The sequence below is a fragment of the Plecotus auritus genome (assembly GCF_963455305.1).
Source record: "Plecotus auritus genome assembly, chromosome: 5".
In the NCBI taxonomy this organism is placed as follows: Eukaryota; Metazoa; Chordata; class Mammalia; order Chiroptera; family Vespertilionidae; genus Plecotus; species Plecotus auritus.
This window is the reverse complement of record NC_137776.1, coordinates 99312282-99333907: the sequence shown is the minus strand read 5'-3', so window position 1 is coordinate 99333907 and position 21626 is coordinate 99312282. Positions and strand designations below refer to the sequence as shown.

Genomic DNA, 21626 nt, shown 5'->3' with positions numbered 1-21626 from the left:
GAATTCAGAGAAATGGTCATAAGGTGGCTGAAAAGAATGGAAGACAAATTCGACAATATGAGCAAGAACTAAGAGGAAATGAAGAAGAACCAAGAAGAAATGAAAAATGACATCGCTGCTGTAAAGAACTCAATAGAAAGCATCAAGAGTAGACTAGAAGAAGCAGAGGACCGCATCAGTGAGCTAGAAGACAAGATGGAAAAAAATACCCAAGAAAAGCAACTTCTAGAAAAAAAAATTAAAAGGCAGGAGGAGAGTCTAAGGGAACTTTGGGACAACACGAAACAAAACAACATCCGCATAATAGGGGTTCCAGAAGGAAAGGAAGCTGAGCAAGGAATAGAAAACCTCTTTGAAGAAATAATGACAGAAAATTTCCCAGATATAGGGAAGAAAAAACCCACACAAATCCAAGAAGCTCACAGAGTCCCAAGCAAAATGAACCCCAAAAGACCGACGCCAAGGCACATTATAATTAAATTGGCAAACACCAACGACAAAGTAAGAATCTTAAAAGCGTCCAGAGAGAGACAGAAAGTTACATACAAAGGAACCCCCATCAGACTAGCAACTGATTTCTCAACAGAAACTCATCAGGCCAGAAGAGAATGGAATGAAATATACAAAGTCATGCAAAGAAAGGGGCTGAATCCAAGAATACTGTACCCAGCAAGGCTGTCAATCAAAACTGAAGGTGAAATCAGGAGCTTCACAGACAAAAAAGGACTAAGGGAATTTATTACCACCAAACCAGCAATGCAAGAAATGCTAAAGGGTCTACTGTAAAAAAAAAAAAGAAAGAAAGAAAGAAAGAAAGAAACAGGAAGCGAAGAAGTAACACAGGGGTAAAGAATAGGAATGGCGACAAATAAGTACCTATCAATAATAACTTTAAATGTAAATGGATTAAATGCCCCAATCAAAAGACATAGGGTAACAGATTGGATAAGAAAACACGAACCATATATCTGCTGTCTACAAGAAACCCACCTCAGAAAAAAAGACGCACACAGACTGAGGGTGAAGGGATGGAAAAAGGTTTTCCAGGCAAATGGAACTGAAAAAAAAGCTGGGGTAGCAATACTTATTTCTGACAAATTAGATCTCAAACTGAAGGACATAACAAGAGATAAGGAAGGCCATTTCATAATACTAAAGGGAGCAATCCAACAAGAAGAAATAACTCTGGTAAACATATATGCACCCAATACAGGAGCACCCAAATACATAAAAAAACTCCTGGAGGATATCAAGGGAGACATTGACAGCAATACAATCATAGTAGGAGACTTTAATACCCCACTATCACCATTGGACAAATCCTCTAAACAAAACATCAGCAAAGAAACATCAATCCTAAATGACTCACTAGACCAGATGGAATTAATTGACATCTTCAGAACATTTCACCCCAAAGCCACAGAATATACATTCTTCTCAAGCGCACATGGGTCATTTTCAAAGATAGACCATATGTTGGGACATAGGCAAAGTCTCTTCAAATTCAAGAAGATAGAAATCATATCAAGCATCTTCTCAGACCACAGTGGCATAAAACTGGAAATCAACTACAATAAAAACAACCCAAAGAAATCAAACACATGGAGACTAAACAGCATGCTATTAAACCATGACTGGGTTACCAGAGAGATCAAAGAAGAAATAAAAAACATCATGACAACAAATGACAATGAAAACACTACAATCCAAAATCTATGGGACACAGCGAAAGCAGTCTTGAGAGGGAAGTTCATAGCTCTACAAGCCTACTGCAAAAAACAAGAAACAGGGTTAATAAATTACCTAACCCAACAACTCAAAGAGTTAGAAAAAGAGCAACAAGAAAAGCCCAGTGTAAGCAGAAGGAAGGAAATAATAAAGATCAGAGCACAGATAAACGACATAGAGACCAAAGAAACAATACAAAAGATCAACAAAACCAAGAGCTGGTTCTTTGAAAGGATAAACAAGATTGATGAACCTCTAGCCAGGCTCACCAAGAAGCAAAGGGAGAGGACCCAAATAAACAAGATCAGAAATGAAAGAGGTGAAATAACAACAGATCCCGCCGAAATACAAAGGATCGTTAAAAAATACTACGAACAACTCTATTCCAACAAACTGGACAACCTGGAGGAAATGGACATATTCCTAGAAAAATATAACCTTCCAAAACTCAATCAGGAAGAATCTAAACAGCTCAACATGCCAGTAACTATGGAAGAAATTGAAGCAGTCATCAAAGAGCTTCCGGCAAACAAAAGCCCGGGGCCAGACGGCTTCACAGGAGAGTTCTACCAAACATTCAAGGAAGAACTAAAACCTATCCTCCTCAGACTATTCCAAAAAATTCAAGAGGAAGGAACACTTCCCAGCTCCTTCTATGAAGCCAGCATCACCCTAATACCAAAACCAGATAAAGACAACACAATGAAGGAGAATTACAGGCCAATATCCCTCATGAATGTAGATGCCAAAATCCTCAATAAAATTCTAACAAATAGGATCCAGCAGTACATCAGAAAGATCATACACCATGACCAAGTAGGATTTATCCCAGGAATGCAAGGATGGTTCAATATCCGCAAATCAATAAATGTGATACATCACATAAACAAATTGAGAGAGAAAAATCACATAGTCATATCAATTGATGCAGAAAATGCATTTGACAAAATCCAACACCCTTTCTTGATAAAAACTCTCAACAAGGTGGGAATAGAAGGATCATACCTCAACATCATAAAAGCTATATATGATAAACCCACAGCTAACATCATACTCAATGGGCAAAAACTAAAACCATTTCCCCTAAGAACAGGAACAAGACAGGGATGCCCACTCTCACCACTCCTGTTTGACATAGTACTGGAAGTATTAGCCATTGCAATTAGACAAGAAGAAGAAATAAAAGGCATCCAAATTGGAAAAGAAGAAGTAAAGCTGTCCTTATTTGCAGATGACATGATATTGTACATAAAAAACCCGAAAGACTCCATAAAAAAACTAACAGACTTAATAAATGAATTCGGCAATGTAGCAGGATACAAAATTAACACCAAGAAATCTATGGCATTTCTATACACCAACAATGAACTTACAGAAAGAGAGACTAAAAAAGCAATCCCATTTTCCATTGCACCAAAAAAATTAAGATACTTAGGAATAAACCTAACCAAGGAGGTAAAAGACCTATATGCGGAAAACTACAGGACACTGAAAAAAGAGATAGAGGAAGATGTAAACAGATGGAAGAACATACCATGTTCATGGATTGGTAGAATCAACATCATTAAAATGTCCATACTACCCAAAGCAATCTATAGATTCAATGCACTCCCCATTAAAATACCAACGGCGTATTTCACAGACCTAGAAAGAACTCTCCAAAAATTCATCTGGAATAAAAAAAGACCCCGAATAGCCACAGCAATCCTGAGAAAGAAGAATAAAGTAGGAGGGATCTCAATACCAGATTTCAAGCTGTATTACAAAGCCACTGTCATCAAAACAGCCTGGTACTGGCACAAGAACAGACATATAGATCAATGGAACAGAATAGAGAATCCAGATATCGACCCAAACCAATATGCACATTTAATATTCGACAAAGGAGGCATGAGCATACAATGGAGTCAAGACAGTCTCTTTAATAAATGGTGTTGGGAAAATTGGACAGATACATGCAAAAAAATGAAACTAGATCACCAACTTACACCATACACAAAAATAAACTCAAAATGGGTACAGGACTTAAATATAAGACGGGAAACCATAAAAATACTAGAGGAATCCACAGGCAGCAAAATCTCAGACATATGCCAAAAGAACTTTTTCAGTGATACTGCCCCTAGGGCAATGGAAGCCAAACAGAAGATAAACAAATGGGACTACATCAAAATAAAAAGCTTTTGCACAGCAAAAGAAACCATCAACAAAACAACAAGAAACCCCACTGTATGGGAGAACATATTTGCAAATGGTATCACTGATAAAGGTTTAATTTCCAACATCTACAGGCAGCTTATACAACTTAATAAAAGGAAGATAAATGATCCAATAAAAAAATGGGCAACGGACCTAAATAGAAGCTTTTCGAAAGAAGACAGAAGGAAGGCCAAGAGACACATGAAAACATGCTCAAAGTCACTAATTATCCGAGAGATGCAAATCAAAACAACAATGCGATACCATCTCACACCTGTCAGAATGGCTATCATCAACAAATCAACAAACGACAAGTGTTGGCGAGGATGCGGAGAAAAAGGAACCCTCGTGCACTGCTGGTGGGAATGCAGACTGGTGCAGCCACTGTGGAGAACAGTATGGAGTTTCCTCAAAAAACTGAAAATGGAACTCCCATTTGACCCAGTAATCCCACTCCTAGGAATATATCCTAAGAAACCAGAAACACCAATCAGAAAGGATATATGCACCCCTATGTTCATAGCAGCACAATTTACAATAGCTAAGATTTGGAAACAGCCTAAATGCCCATCAGCAGATGACTGGATCAGAAAACTATGGTACATCTACACAATGGAATACTATGCTGCCGTAAAAAAGAAGGAATTACTACCATTTGTAGGCACTTGGATGGAATTAGAGAACATTATGCTAAGTGAAATAAGCCAGTCAATGAAAGAAAAATACCACATGATCCCACTCATTTGGGGATAATGAAAAACATTATAAACTGATGAACAAAATGATAGTTACAGAGGCAGTAAAGCATCAAACAGACTGTCAAATTACAGTGGTAAGGTTAGGGAGAGGTGGGGGAAATAAGAGATCAACTGAAGGACTTATATGCATGTATATAAGAGTAACCAACGGATGCAAAACATTGGGGGGTGAGGGCATGTATGGGAGTGGGGTGGGGGTGGGGGGCAATGGTAAGATATGTACACATATAATACCTTAATAAAAATTTGAAAAAAAAAAATAAATAAAATAAAATGGATGAGAAAGAGTATTCCAAAAAAAAAAAAAAAAAAAGAGCTAAGAGATTAAAAAGGCGGCAGAGTAAGTGGATGCTTCACAGACATGCTCCCAGGACCAAACTGGAATTACAACTAAAATACAGAAAAACTTCCTGAATAATCAAATGAAGAATTGCTTGAGAGAACCCTGATAACATAGGACCAAAAGTGAAGACCCCATAGAGACTGGTAGGAGGGGCAGAAGCGCAAAAGGGCTGGCCGGACTCCCACAGACAGACAGAGAGCAGCTGAAGTTCCGGAGGGATATCTCAGCTGTGGGGGGTTGCCACTGAGAACTCTAGGGTCTAAACCCCAAGCTGGGTTCCCCAGTCCAGAGCACCAGAACTGAGAAGGGTACCCACATAACATGTGGCTGTGAAAAGCCACAGGATTGCTGTCCACCAGGGAGACATGGCTGGAAATGCAGGCACCCTCTTAAAGGGCAATTGCACAAAATTCCCTGTGGAGCCACCAACCTTGTGCTCTGGCAGAGGGAGGGCAGAGTGGACTGGAGCTATGAGCAAAAAGCCAGGGCTGGCGGCTCTGGGGTTAGAACTGGAAAAGCAGGCACCCCGGTTTCCTGTGGTATGTCATTCCCTCACACTGCAGAGGACATCTTTAAAAGGAAGACTTTAAAATAAATAAAATAAAATAAAAAAATAAAAGGAAGACTTTAACCATCCAGGCGGCTTTGCCTGGGGTAAGACATTTGACCCACCCCATGGTGCATAGAGTCTGAAGTCAATTAAAGACTGAGAATAACAATTAGCCTCCAGGAAGAAGCAACTGCCCCACTCTGTTGAAAAACTCTCATGACACCTGTGGACAATTACCTGAGGGTTATTCAATATGGAATCTAATCTGTAGGCAGAGGCAGGTCTCTGGAGGCTTTGAGTCTTTCCTTATTTAGTTAGAAATAGCATTTGACAATGTCCTGCACTAGAGATTGAGAGGCATAGCAGATCTACCTAATACATAGTCACAAGCCAAACGTGCAGCCAAAATGAGAAGACAAAAGAAAAAACCCCACAAATGAAAGAATAAGAGAATTCTCTGAAGATATAAATGAAATGGAGATACATAATATATAGTAACTAAGAAAACAGAAATAGCCCTAACCCAGTGGTCGGCAAACCGCGGCTTTCAAGCCACATGCAGCTCTTTGGCCCTTTGAGTGTGGCTCTTCCATAAAATACCACGTGCAGGCGCGCACATACAGTGCGATTGAAACTTCGTGGCCCATGCACAGAAGTCGGTTTTCAGCCAGGGCGAGTCTATTTTCAAGAAGTGGCGTTAGAACACTCAAGGGGCCAAAGAGCAGCATGTGGCTTGCGAACCGCAGTTTGCCGACCACTGCCCTAACCGGTTTGGCTCAGTGGATAGAGCGTCAGCCTGCAGACTGAAGGGGCCCAGGTTTGATTCCGGTCAAGGGCATGTACCTTAGTTGCAGGCACATCCCCAGTAGGGGGTATGCGGGAGGCAGCTCATCGATGTTTCTCTCTCATCGATGTTTCTGACCCTCTGTCCCTCTCCTTTCCTCTTTGTAAAAAAAAATCAATAAAATATATACATTAAAAATTTTTTAAATTAAAAAAAAAAACAGAAATAAAAAATGACATTGCACAAATAAAGAACACATTGTAAGGGGGTGGGAGTGGCCAAAGAGAGGTCAATAGGGAAAAAAGGAGACATATGTAATTCTTTAAAAAATAAAGAATTTAAATGAAAACAAAACAAGTAAGAACAACAACAACAAAAAAACACATTGGAAGGAATAAATACACAGCAGATTATGGGAAGCTGAGGATCTAATCAGTGAATTAAAAAAAGGGACTGAAAAAAAATCACTCAATCAGAGAACTAAAAAGAAAAAAAAACAATTAAAAAACAGGAGGACAGCTTAAGGGAGCTGTAGGAAAACATGAAACATAACAATATTTGAATAGCAGGAGTTTCAAAAGAGGCAGAAAGGGAGAAAGGAACAGAGAATGTGGTTGAAGAAATAATGAAGAAAACTTCCCTAACTTGGTAAAGGAAAAAGTCACACAAGTTTAAGAGGCCCAGAGAACCCCAACCAAGCCCACATCATAATTAAAATGCCAAAAATTTTAATCATCAACAAATCAACAAACAACAAGTGCTGGCGAGGATGCAGAGAAAAAGGAACCCTTGTGCACTGCTGGTGGGAATGCAGACTGGTGCAGCCACTGTGGAGAACAGTATGGAGTTTCCTCAAAAAACTAAAAATGGAACTCCCATTTGACCTTGTGATCCCACTTCTAGGAATACATCCCAAGAAACCAATCAGAAAGGATATATGCACCCTACGTTCAGAGCAGCACAATTTACCATAGCTAAGATTTGGAAACAAACTAAGTGCCCATCAGCAGATTAGTGGATTAGAATTCTGTGGTACATCTACACAATGGAATACTATGCTGCTGTAAAAAAGGAGTTCTTACCATTTGCAACAGCATGGATGGAACTAGAGAGCATTATGCTAAGTGAAATAAGCCAGTCAGAGAAAGATAAATATCACATGATCTCACTCATTTATGGAATATAATCAACAACATAAAGTGATGAACAAAAACAGATCCAAAGACAGAGAAGCATCGATCAGACCATTAAACCTCAGAGGGAAGGTAGGGGAGGGTGGGGGTAAGAGGGAGAGATCAACCAAAGGACTTGTATGCATATATATAAGCCTAACCAGAGGACACAGACACGAGGGGGTGAGGGTATGAGTGGGGGGGGGCAATGGGGAGATAAGGACACATATGTAATACCTTAATTAATGAAGAAAAAAAATTATTTAAAAAAGCCAAAAATTAATAACAAAGAGAGAATCTTAAAATCAGCAAGAGAAAAGGAAACTGTGACCTACAAATAAAGAGTTTCCCAGACAAAAAAAAGGCTAAAGGAGTACATCAACACCAAGCCAGCATTACAAGAAATGCTAAAGGGACTGCTGTAATGAGAAGAAGAAACAGAGAGAGAAACCTAGGCATATAGAATGAAAATGGCAATAAATAAGTACTTATCAATAATAACCCTAAATGTAAATGAATCAAATGCTCCCATCAAAAGACATAGGGTAGATGAATGAATACAAAAACAAAACCCAACTATATGCTTACTCTGGGCTTTTCTTGTTGTTCTCTTTTTAGTTCTTTAAGTTGTAGGGTTAAATAGTTTGTTATTAATTTTTCTTGTTTTTGAGGTATGCCTGTAGTGCTTTAAACTTCCCTCTGAGGACTGCTTTTGCTGTGTCCCAGAGATTTTCTACAAGAGACCCACCACAGAACAAAAGACACACACAGGATAAGCGTAAAAGGATGCAAAAAATTGTTCCATGCAAATCTTACCTAATAAAAGAGAAACATGCAAATTAACTATCACTCCACTACGACCACAGCCAATCAGAGTGAGTATGCAAATTAACCCAACAAAGATGGAGGTTAATTTGCATATGCAAGCGCGGAGCCGAGTGAAGCCTGCTATGAGGGGAAGGGGGGTGGTGGAGGGAGCTACTGTAGTGGTTCTTCAGACAGAAGCGAGGACTTGCCGGCTCCGGGCGGCCCAGGAGCGAGGAGGTGCCTGCTCCCAGGCTGCCAGGGAGCGGGGACTTGGCAGCTCTGGGAGGCCCGGGAGTGGGGACTTGCTGGCTGCCGGGCAGCCTGGGAGCAGAGACTTGCCGGCTCCTGGGAGGCTGGGAGTGAAGCCAGGGGAAGGAAGGCCTATTCTTGCACGAATATTGTGCAACGGGCCTCTAGTAGAAAATAAAAGAAGGTGGAGTAGCAATACTCACATCTGACAATATAGACTTCAAATGAAAGTCGTCACAAGACACAACAAAGGTCACTACATAATACTAAAGGTCTCGATCCAACAAGAACATATAACCCTGGTAAACATAGTATAGGAACCCAATATAGGAGCACCTAAATATATAAGAAAATATCTAAAGGACTTTAACAGAGAGATCAACAACAATACAGCCATAGTAGGGGACTTTAACGCCCCTCTGACTTCACTGGAAAGATCTTCCAGACAAAATTTAACAAAGAAACAGAGACTCTAAAGGACACACTGGATCAGATGGATTTAATTGACATTTATAGAACATATCACCCCAACGCAGCAGAATATACATTCTTCTCAAGTGCACATGGATCATTCACAAAGATAGACCACATATTAGGACACAAAACAAGTCTCTACAAGTTCAAGAAGACCGAAATAATATCAAGCATTTTCTCAGATCACAGTGGAATGAAATGAGAAATCAACTACAGTAAAGACACCCAAAAACATTCAAACATATGGAGGCTTAATAGCATATGGTTAAACAAAGAATGGATTACCAATGACATCAAGAAAGTAAAAAACTTCCTGGAAATAAATGAAAATGAACAGACAATACCCCAAAATCACTGAGACACAGCAAAAGCAGTCCTCAGAGGGAAGTTTAAAGCACTACAGGCATACCTAAAAAAAAGAAAAATTAATAACAAACTATTTAACCCTACAACTTAAAAAACTAGAAAGAGAACAACAAGAAAAGCCCAAAGTAGAAGGAAGGAAATAATAAAGATTAACACGTTAAGCGCCATGTCAGTCACCGGTGACTGACACTATACTTTCCATCTGGACCGGTCAGTCACTGGTGCCGCCAGCATATTGGTGAAATCGTGGGCTAAACAGAAAGGAAGACAAAACAGACTTTGCGCTTAACGTGTTAAAGCAGAAACAAATGCACAAAGACTAAAAAAGACAATACAAAAAAAAAAATCAATGAAATCAAGAGCTGGTTCTTTGAAAGAATAAACAATATTGATGAACCGTTAGCAAGACTCAGCAAGAAAAAAGAGTGAGGAACCAAATAAATAAAATCAGAAACGAAAGTGAGAAGTAACTACTGACATCACAGAAATACAAAGGGTTGTAAGAAAATACTACGAACAACTGTATGCCAACAAGCTGAACAATGTGGTTTAAATGGACAAATTTCTAGAAAAATACAATTTCCCAAAACTGAATCAAAAAGAATCAGAAAACCTGAAGAGGCCAATAACAATAGATGAAATAGAAGCAGTCATAAAAAAAACTCCCAGCAAACAAAAGCCCTGGACCAGATAGCTTCTTAGGGGAGTTTTACCAAACATTCGAAGAACACACACCTACACTCCTCAAAGTATTCATAAAATCCAAGAGAAAGGACACTTCCAAACTCTTTTTATGAGACCAGCATTATGCTAACTCCAAAACCAGATAAAGACACTACAAAGAAAGAGAATTACAGGCCAATATCCCTGATGACCATAAATGCTGAAATCCTCAACAAAATATTCGCAAATTGCATCCAGCAATATATTAAAAAGATCACACCCATGACCAAGTGGGATTTATTCCAGGGATGCAAGGCTGGTACAATATTTGCAAATCAATAGATGTGATATATCACATAAACAAATTAATAGACAAATATCACACGATCATATCAATAGACACAGAAAAAGCATTCAACAAAATCCAGCACCCATTTTTTATTAAAACTCGCAGCAAAGTGGGAAAAGAGGGAGCATATCTCAACATGATAAAGGCCATATATGACAAACCTACAGCCAACATCATACTCAATGGGCAAAAACTAAAACCATTTCCCCTAAGAACAGGAACAAGACAGGGATGCCAATTTTTACCACTCTTATTCAACACTAGAGGTCCGATGCATGAAATTCATGCAAGAGCAGCCCCAGCTGCCTTGGCCCTCACAGCCCCAGCTTTGTCCAGAAGGTCATCCGGACGGTCATTCCGCTTTTGGTCAATTTGCATATTACGCTTTTATTATTATAGATAGCACTGGAAGTCCTAGCCACAGCAATCAGACAAGAAGAAATAAAAGGCATCCAAATTGGAAAGGAGGAAGTAAAACTCTCATTATTCGCAGACTAGAGGCCTGGTGCACAAAATTCGTGCACTAGTGGGGGATGTCCCTCAGCCCAGCCTGAACCCTCTCCAATCTGAGACCCCTTGGGGGATGTCCGACTGCCGGCAGTCAGACATCCCTCTCATAATCCGGGACTGCTGGCTCCCAACCACTCACCTGCCTGCCTACCTGCCTGCCCCTAACCCCTTCTGCCTGCCAGCCTGATCACCCCCTAACCATTCCCCTGCCAGCCTGATCGACGCCCAACTGCTCCCCTGCCGGCCCGATCACCCCCAACTGCCCTCCCGTGCTGGCCTGGTAACCCCCTACTGCCCTCCCCTGCCAGCCTGGTCATCCCCAACTGCCCTTCCCCTGCCGGCCTGGTCGTCTCTAACTGCCCTCCCCTGCCAGCCTGGTCACCCCCAACTGCCCTCCCCTACCGGCCCAGTCACCCCTAACTGCCCTCCCCTGTAGGCCTGATAACCCCCAACTGCCCTCCCTCCCCTGCAGGCCTGGTTGCCCCCAACTACCCTCCCCTGCCGGCCATCTTGTGGTGGCCATCTTTGACAACATGGGGGCAGCCATCTTATGCGAGGGTGTGAGGGTCAATTTGCATATTACCTCTTTATTATATAGAATGACATGATATTGTACATAGTAAACCCTAAAGACTCCAACAAAAAACTACTAGATTTAATAAATAAATTTGGTAATGTAGCAGGATACAAAATTGACGCCCAAAAATAGATGAGGCCAGTAATGAATTCTCAGAAAAATAAACTAAACAAAAAACCCATTTACCATTGCAACAAAAAAATTAAGATACTTTGAAATAAACTTAACCAAGGAGGTAAAAGACTTGTATTCAGAAAACTACAGGACACTGAAAAAAGAGACAGAAGGTATGAACAAGTGGAAAAATATATCGTGTTCATGGATTGGTAGAATCAACATCATTAAAATGTCCATACTACCCAAGGCAATCTACAGATTTAATGCAATCCCTATTAAAATACCAACAGCACCCGGCTGGCATGGCTCAGTGGTTGAGCATAGACCTATGAACCAGGAGGTTATGGTTCGATTCCCAGTCAGGGCACATGCCAAGGTTGCAGGCTCAATCCCCAGGGTGGGGCATGCAGGAGGCAGCCAATCAATGATTCTCTATCATCATTGATACTGGCATAAAAACAGGCATAGAGATCAATGGAGCATAGCAGAGACTCCAGAAATCAATCCAGGCCATTATGCTCTATTAATATTTGACATAGGAGGCAAAAACATACAATAGAGTCGAGGCAGTCTCTTCAATAAATGGTGTTGGGAAAATTGGATAGATATATGCAAAAAAATGAAACTAGACCACCTTACACAAGAATAAACTCAAAGTGGATAAAAGATCTAAATGCAAGTTGGGAAACCATAAAAATCCTAGAAGAAACCTTAGGCAGCAAAATCTCAGACAGCTGTCATAGCAATATGTTCATGGATACATCTCCTAGGACAAAGGAAACTAAGTAGAAAATAAACAAATGCGACTACATCAAAGTAAAAAGCTTCTTTACAGCAAGAGAAACCATCAGCAAAATGAAAAGGGAGCCCACTGTACAGGAGAACATATTTGGCAATGATACATCTGATAAAGTGTTAATATCCAAAATATATAAGCAACTCATACAACTTAACAAAAGGAAGACAAATAATCCAATTGAAAAATGGGCAAAGGACCTGAATTGACATTTCACCAAAAAAGACATACACATGGCCAAGAGACAGATGAAAAAATGTTCAAAGTCACTGATCATCTGAGCAATGCAAATCAAAACGACAATGAGGTATCACCTCACACCTGTCAGAATGGCTACCATGTCAACACATGACAAGTGCTGGTAAAGAAGTGGAGAAAAGGGAACGCTAGTACACTGCTGGTGGGAATGCAGACTGGTGTAGCCATTATGGAAAATAGTACAAAGTTTCCTCAAAATATTAAAAATAGAACTGCAGTTTGACCCAGTGATCCCACTTCTAGAAATACAACCTAAGAAACCCAAAACAGCTATCAGAAAGAATGTATGCACCCCTATGTTCATAGCAGCACAACTTACAATACCTAAGATCTGGAAACAGCCCAAGTGCCCATCAGCAGATGAGTGGATAAAAAAGCTGTGGTACATTTACACCATGGAGTACTATGGTAAAAAAAAAAAAAAAAAGGATCTCTTATGGTTTGAAACAGCACAGAGCGACCCTAAAGAGTATCATGCTAAGTGAAGTCAGTCAGTCAGAGAAAGACAAGTATCACATGATCTCACTCATATGTGGAATCTAAGTAACAAAATAAACTGATGAAGGGAGTGGATCCAGGGACATGGAAGCATGGAACATAGTGTGGAATGTCAAAGGGAAGGTGGGGGAAGGTGGGTGGGTGGGAGGTAATCCACCAAAGACCTTGTATGCATATATGCATAATCCATGGACACAGACAGTGGGGTGGTGAGGGCCTGGGGCAGGGGTTGGGGCCAGCTGGAGGGAGTTGATGAGGGGGGGAGTGGGGGGAGATGGGGACATATGTAAGACTTTCAACAATAAAGAATTATTTTTTTTTAATTTATCAGCAAAAAAAAATAATTAAAAAATGAATAAAAAAAGAGCTAAGAAGACTTTTCAGCTATAAAATCCTTTGATACTTCATAAGACGGTTATGAAATTTTCTTCAAAAGAAAACCATTTTTTATCCTCTTTCACACAGAGCAAACACTAATGAAATGTATTTTAACTGAACATGTATAAAATCTACTACACATCCTGCTACACCTCTTTTGCATTTTTTTGCAGACTATGTTTAGCATGAGTTAATAGCTATTACCTTGCTAACTTAAAATACATTTGAATTTCTTAGGAAAATATTGACTGAAACAATTACATTTCTCCTATTATGTGAATAAAAAAATGACATGTAATTTTATGCCATCGATTACAAAGCCCAGAAAAGGAACTCAATGTAAGCCATAAGCAGGGAACCACGGTATCATATGTGCTCAGAATGATTGGAGATCACAAACTGCCCTATAATTAAGCGGTCATCTCTTCATATCAGATGACACGTATAAAATACTGCTGGGAGTTCTGTTAACTCAGACAGCAATATGGAAGATGATGTTCATAGTGTAAGGAAGCCAGGAGGTTTAAATAGAGTAAGACCATTTCCCAAAAGAATATACATACCTTAATTTTCCAAAGAGAAATCCTTGAACTTCATCAATAGGATCATTTTCACCAATCACTGTGGTGTTTACTTCAGTTCCTGTAAAGGCACAGCAAAGTCATGTCTAATCACTCAGATTAGAAATAAAAACACTATAAACTCATATGTCTAATATAAAAAAAAAAAAATCAGAAACACCCGATATTATGATACCATTTAAAATGTTGATACCTAATTTTGCAATGGTAACAAACAAACAAAGAAAATTAATGTGTTTTTAATATGTCCTATGCTGCTGGATAAAGTAAGAATATATTTTTTTCCTTAAACTTTGGAAAATTACGTTAAAATTTTCTAAATTAATACCTTTAAAATTACAAACAATGGATTTTTCAATATCAAAATTCTAAAGAACATGCAACCAGGCAACTTAACCCTAAATAGATTGAGAACAGAATGACGAGTTACTAGGCTATCTTGCACGTACCAAGCCAATCCTTTCTATCTTTAAAATAAGCTCAAAAGAAATAGAGAACCACAATCAACTTAATAACTAAACATTTAAAAAAAAGTTTAAAAGGTTAAAACAAAAGAAATAAAGAAGACTGTGCATAAAACATGTGGTTGAGTCCAGCCAGTGTGGCTAACCAGGAGGTCACAATTCGAATCCTGGTCAGGACAAGTGCCCAGGTTGTGGGCTCAATCCCCAGTAGGGGGCATAAAGGAGGCAGCCAAGCAATGATTCTCTCTCATCACTGATGTTTCCATCTCTCCCTCTCTTTTCCTCTCTGAAATAAATAAAAATATATTTGAAAAAATAAAACTTGTGGTTGAAATAATAAATTAAAAACCCTAGAGTATGACAAGAAGTATCAATAGTAAACTGTTCCAAGTGCTGAAAATAATAAAAACCATTAAAATGTTTGTTAATTATAGGGTAGTTTAAGATTTCATATTGGGCCACAAATTAATGGATATTTGTGAACTGCATATCATCAATAACAATAGCTACTACTTAATGAACATTTTTGTGCAAAAAACTGTGTTAATTTCTTACTTATACATCTTATTCTCCACACAAGTACTGTAAGAAGCATATATCATTATCTGTACACAGGAAAAAAGTAGGACATAAGAATTTGCTTAATGTCATCCAACTCACATGGGACAGAAGACTCAGGTTTATCATATTCCTAAATTTATTCTTTATCATTAAGGAAAAAGGTTCTCCTTTAACTCATTATTTTTAAAAAAAGAAAACACATTGGTCTAATTTACAAATTCACCTTTCACCTGAGTATCATCCTTGGCCTTGTACTCGGTGCTCTTAATGGCTAGCTCCACACCGTAGCCGGAGAGATACACAGGCTCTCTCCTGGGATGCTGCAAGTAGAGCAAGAATTCCACCATTACCACTGAGCTCTTCACATGTCACAATGTACAGAATGTGACTGTGTCAATGTTGTGTAGCTAACACCTAGGACTATGCACTCAGAATACACTTAAACTGCAGTGGAAATCCTAGCCTCCTTTAGGTTCATATCCTGCCACACGTATGAAAATGGGGACTCCAAGGAGGAAGCAAAACCAGAGACGGGAACAGTTGGAAAGGCAAAGGAAGGGCAAGAAGCCATGTGAAGAAACGGAGAAAGGAGGAGTTTCACAACCTGTGCGGCAGGCTGCAAACAGTGAGCGCGGTCTCCGCCCAGAAGTGCTGCGTTGGGGCCGTGTGTGCATGGAGGCATGTTTACATTCTTGATGGAATTCAAATGTCTTCAGTCAGGGTTTGGGCTGACCCAATGTCACAGGCTTACCACCACCCTGAATAAGGATGGGCCTTTAGACATTTTAATCTTTAAGACCAGCAACAGGGTATGGGGGCAGAGGGAAGGAGTGCAGTTGTCAAAAATTAAATATTAATTTAAATGTTTCTGCTCATACAAATTTTCAAACTTTTTATTTTACTTGCATGGACCTAGCATCCAATATTTATTGAGCTTATTAGAACACAGAAACTTTAAGGCTAACAATCTGTACACATAAGTAATTTAAAGCTAAATGCTATACAAGGTTTCAAAACCTTCACTTTCAGTCGATTCTGCCTGGTTTTACCTCTAAAAATCCTTCCTTTTCCATCTTATGAAAAGATTTTTTTAAGAAAGTTTAGAAAGGAATTAAAGAATTAGTTCCATAGTATTTGAGCATATTAAATCTGGGCCAAATTAAATATAATTTACGTGGTTCATTTTGAAATAGAACATAAACTTTATTATGCTATTTTTAAGCATAATTGTTTTACACTTCAGAAAGGTAAGCAAAGTATCTCCTCTGTGCAAAAAACATTTGATGAAAGTACTTAATTCAAAAAAATAAAATTTTATAAACGGGAAAATTATTAGCTTATGTGGTAAAATCATGCTGGGCAAATTAATATTTAATGGAGTTGTAAAATAAGTCAATACTTACAGATACATAATGTCTGAATATGTAACTGATTTTGCCTGCATTGCTTTTTGATACAAGTTGGCGGTGGAAATTATAAAACACCTCATAACCAATCTCCGAGTAGAAAATCACCACTGGACTCTCAGGACTGGATGAGGGGTATCTGTGATCACCTTTGAACAGTAAGGGCTTGGGTCTGAAAATAAATAGCAAAAGCTTAAAATTATAAACTTTAAAAAGTTTTTAAAGAAAATATAGCTGCAGCAATAATTTAAGTAAAGATTGTGAGCATCTTAATATAAAAATATCAAAACGCTAAATAGTTTTCAGAAAGAATACTGTCAGGTATAAGTCTTATTTCATCATCATTAAAAATAATAATAACAGTACATTACATAAAATATTAGCTATAAAATGCAGACTTTGATTAGTAATTGTTACCAATTCCTAGAGAAAGGGGGAAGCCAGAAGAAAGATATATATCCAGATCTCACAGCACTAAAACTTTAATAAATGATTCTGCCATAAATAGAATATAATTACCCTTTTACCTGAAAACATAAGTACAAGTGAAGCAAAAAGGCAAAGGAATGCTTCAAGCTATAACTTGCCAATCAGAGCATTTTCCTTCGCTATCATCTTTACTATGATCTTCCTAATTTATGTTTTCCTCAAATTTTAAAACTTACCTCCAAAAACACTTCTTTAAAAATAACATCAAGATACCAATAGATATTAATGCATAGACTTTATGACCATAATGAGGTACACTTACGTGTACTAAAGAAATATGACTCCAGTAAAGCAAACCTACCTCCTGCATAAATGCATAACCACAGAAAAAGTCTAAAAGGATACAAGCCAAACCATTAAAAATAGTTACCACTTCTCAAAAGAGGATATACTACCACTCCTTTCCTTACAAAGTATGCATTATTGTTATAACAAATGAAACAAAAATTAATCTGTTTTGTTTCCCCCAAGGAGCACTACTTGACCACTCAGCCACCTCGGCCCGCTGGATTTTGGTTGTCAGCTGAGTGAGAAGCACTCATGGCATCTGCTGGGCAAGTGCTGGGCAGATGACCTCAGGAAAGAAGAACTACCCCCTGACAACACCCTCCGCACTTCTGACCCAGCAGAGCAACACCACAAAGAGCCAAAGAGCGGGCACTGCTCTCCAGTTCATCAGGCCAGTGGAGGGCGCACCTACAGCCCTAGCCAAGAGCAAGGGGGATTATGATGCTTGTCCACCACAGGAAATCAGCCTCTAAGCAAAAGCTAGCCCATTCATTACCAATTTAATATTCAAATTAAATAGTTTACTTTGTCTGAAACAAATCCTACCCTGAGAGGTCATTATCATGACTATAGTCACTTCAGGCTCTGGATCTAATGCACAGAGCATTCCACACTGAGCTGATGACAAAGCACATGTAATTTCTCAGATACAGTCACTACTAAATAACAGTAATATTAAGTACTCTTATTATCTCCATTTTAAAATGAGATGGAAAAGAAAGGTTAGTAATCTGCCTACGTTCACAAAACTTTTTAAGCCACAGAGATGGAAGTCAAATCTAATCAGTCTGGTTCCAGAATCCATACTCGAGACTATAAAACTCATTAAAAAACTAGAAGTAGTCCTGATGCAGAAGAAAAAGGGAGCACAATGAATGCATGACATTTATATAGAGAAACACACACTCTACCTTTCAGGTGCTGTCAGTAGAAGAGTCTCAAGGGCATCGAAATCACAGGTCTTCCTCCCATGCACTGAAAAAAAGGAACTACATCCTGCTGGTGGAGGCTCGTCTGCCGCTATCTGTCATTTTAAGACAAGTCTTTTTAAAAATAACTTCTAACCAAAGGCAAGATAAAGACATGTATATTCTAAATAGGTAATAAAATGATAACAAAACATCAGTAAAAGCAAAAAATTATCATCTATTGAACACCCGTTATGTGACAGGAAGAGCTTTACATGTAGCTGCTTTCCTTTTTTTTTTTTTTTCACTCAAATTTGAGTCTTTTATTTGGATGTAACTGTAATTTAAAAAAAGAAACAGACAAGGACCTTTTAGATTAGCAAAAGCTATGTATGCATGTTTCAGATTACTGAAAGAAACTTAACATTTATCAAGCCCTCTTGTGGCAAATACTTGTTTAAATTAATTAAAAACCTATAAAGTTACATAATTAATTTATAAATGAGAAAACTGAAGCTCAGAAGTTGACCCTAACCAGTTATTATTTGGTGGAATTGAAATTAAAATCAAAGACTTCCCCTACAATATATACTGTTTCTCCTCAGTACAGAATAGTACATAATGGTTCAAAACTATCTAAATCTCTAAAAAGCAGTTTATAATGGAAAGCACTTTTAATAATAAATAGTCTTCATGACCCTAACAAATTGTGTCTATAAGGAGCTTACTAAAATGACAACTTCCTTTAATCATTAATTTGTTCAGAAAACACACACACACTTTACTTCAAATGGTACTAGGTACTAAGTGAAACGCAATTCAGTCTTAACATGTTCTAAAGTTAAAATTAAGCAAAAACAATGATGATAAATGCCTCTCATTTATTTAGATGTTTAAGCTCTCACACTAAATTTTACAAGCTGGTAAACAATGAAAAATTATTTCTCCCACAGAACTATAACCACACATTCCCAAACAGTATAAATATATGGTTGAACTAACATCAATACACAACACCATTTTATCTATTACATAATAAAACAAATTATCAAGTATACAAACATTAAGTTACACAGCTCGAAAGGCAAATAACATATTAGATGTCTGCTCAATTCATGAGCAGAAACCCACTCCTTTTTTTTTTTTTTTTTGCAAGAGAGGGAGGTAAGGGAAAAATCACACTTCAAACAAAAATAAGTTGGTAAACAACTTCAGAATGTATGAAAACAATACAAGTACTTCAGAATTTTTGTGATTAAGAATCGTTTTAGCTACAACATAGCATGTCTACCTTTAAAAAAATATTTACCACCGAAACCGGTCTGGCTCAGTGGATAGAGCGTCGGCCTGCGGACTGAAAGGTCCCGGGTTCGATTCCGGTCAAGGGCATGTACCTTGGTTGCGGGCACATCCCCAGTGGGAGGTGTGCAGGAGGCAGCTGATCGATGTTTCTCTCTCATCGATGTTTCTAGCTCTCTACCCCTCTCCCTTCCTCTCTGTAAAATATCAATAAAATATATTTAAAAAAAAAAAAAAAAACGTTTGCTACTTACAAATTTAAAAGCAATAATTTTAAAAATATATATATATATATTTACCAAAGAGCATATTCTACATGTTTCACACAAGACAATAAATGAGATTTATAGAAAGACATTAAATAATAACTAAGACTTGGATTAAAAATAAAAAAGTTGAGTAAACCTGATGTATACTTGTATGAATGTGGGAGATGTAAGCATAAAGTCAGCAGACAAATAACCATATCAGCCCTACTTCCTAAGTTTGAAATGACTGAAGGGATAAACCACATAAGGTACAGAGTGTTCACAGTTCCTGGGATTTTAGTTCTGTATGAAACTAAAGTATACAAGTATTATGCTGGGTATTTTGGCACCTAATCTTTCTAAATCTTTTATCCATATACTAGTGGCCCGGTGCACAAAATTCATGCATTGCGGGGGGGGTGGGGGGGTGTCCCACTCAGCCCGGCCTGCACCCTCTCCAATCTGGGACCCCTTGAAGGATGTCCTACTGCTGGTTTACAGGGTTCGGGCCTAAATCGGCAGTTGAACATCCCTCTCGCAATCCGGGACTGCTGGCTCCTAACTGCTCACCTGCGTGCCTGCCTGCCCGCCTGCCCCTAACCACTCTGCCTGCCAGCCTGCTCACCCCCAAATGCCCCCCCCGATGGCCTGCTCACCTCCACCTTCCCTCCCCACTGGCCTGCTCGCCCCCAACTGGCCCCCCTGCTGGTCTGCTCAACCCCAACTGCCCCCCTGCCGGCCTGATCACTCCCAACGCCCCCCCTCCCCGACTGGCCTGATCACCCACAAATGCTGTCCCATCCTAGCCTGATCACCCACAACTGCCCTCCCCTCTTGGCCTCTAACCACCTCTACCTCGGCCCCGCCACCATGGCTTTGTCCAGAAGAACGTCTGGAAGGCCTCCTGGAAGGTCTCCCAGTCTAATTAGCATGTTACCCTTTTATTAGTATAGATAAAGGCCTGGTGCATGGGTAGGGGCCAGCTGGTTTGCCCTGAAGGGTGTCCCGGATCAGGATGGGGGTTTCCTTGGAGCATGGGGCAGCCTGGGCTAGAGGCCTGTGGTTGTTTGCAGGCCCGCCACGCCCCCATGGGGTGAGGGTCCCCGGTGGGGGGGCATGGCCAGCCTGGGTGAGGGGCTGAGGGCTGTTTTCAAACTAGCCACACCCCTTTCAGGGTAGGGGTCCCCGCTGGGGTGCCTAGCCAGCCTGGGTGAGGGGCTGATGGCTGTTTGCAGGCTGGCCAGGCCCTCCAGCGGGGACACTTACTCCATGGGGACGTGGTCAGCCTGGGTGAGGGGCTGAGGGCTGTTTTCAGGCTGGCCACGCCCCCGGGTCGACCCAGGCTCCCAGCCCCTCCTTCTTTTTTCCAGCCCCTCCTTGAGCAGAGGCCAGGGCAGGCAGGAAGCTTGGCTTCCTCAATCGCCGGGGGCAACCCAAGCATCCTGCTTGCTCCAGCTCTGTGGCCACGGCCATCTTTGTTGGGTTAATTTGCATACTCGCTCCTGATTGGCTGGTGGGCGTAGCGGAGGGACAGTCAATTTGCATGTTTCTCTTTTATTAGTGTAGATATAAAAAGCCAGGGGCCCTCACGACTGAAACAACTGGAGGGATGACCCAACAGGCTGCGTGGGGCAACCAGGCCGGCAGGGGGTTAGTGAGGGACGACCAAATGAATGAACAGCAGGCTGCGTGGGGAGACCAGGCGGCAGGGGGGTTAGTGAGGGATGAGCAAATGACTGAACAGCAGGCTGCGTGGGGCGACCAGGCTGGCAGGGGGGGCAGTGAGGGACGACCAAATGACCGAAC

The 21626-nt window shown here is 39.9% G+C and overlaps 1 protein-coding gene across 5 annotated transcripts in view; it reads right to left on the bottom strand.

Annotated features, from left to right (window-relative positions):
* UGGT1 (UDP-glucose glycoprotein glucosyltransferase 1) overlaps positions 1-21626 on the bottom strand; it is a 200882-nt gene that overhangs the window by 137324 nt on the left and 41932 nt on the right. For all 5 annotated transcript variants that reach the window (XM_080670465.1, XM_080670464.1, XM_080670463.1 and 2 more), the window contains exons 6-9: positions 18277-18389; positions 16586-16760; positions 15406-15502; positions 14140-14218 (exon numbers count right to left, since the gene is read on the bottom strand). In XM_080670465.1, coding sequence (XP_080526591.1) covers positions 14140-14218; positions 15406-15502; positions 16586-16760; positions 18277-18389 — 464 coding nt within the window. The remainder of the gene's footprint in view (positions 1-14139; positions 14219-15405; positions 15503-16585; positions 16761-18276; positions 18390-21626) is intronic.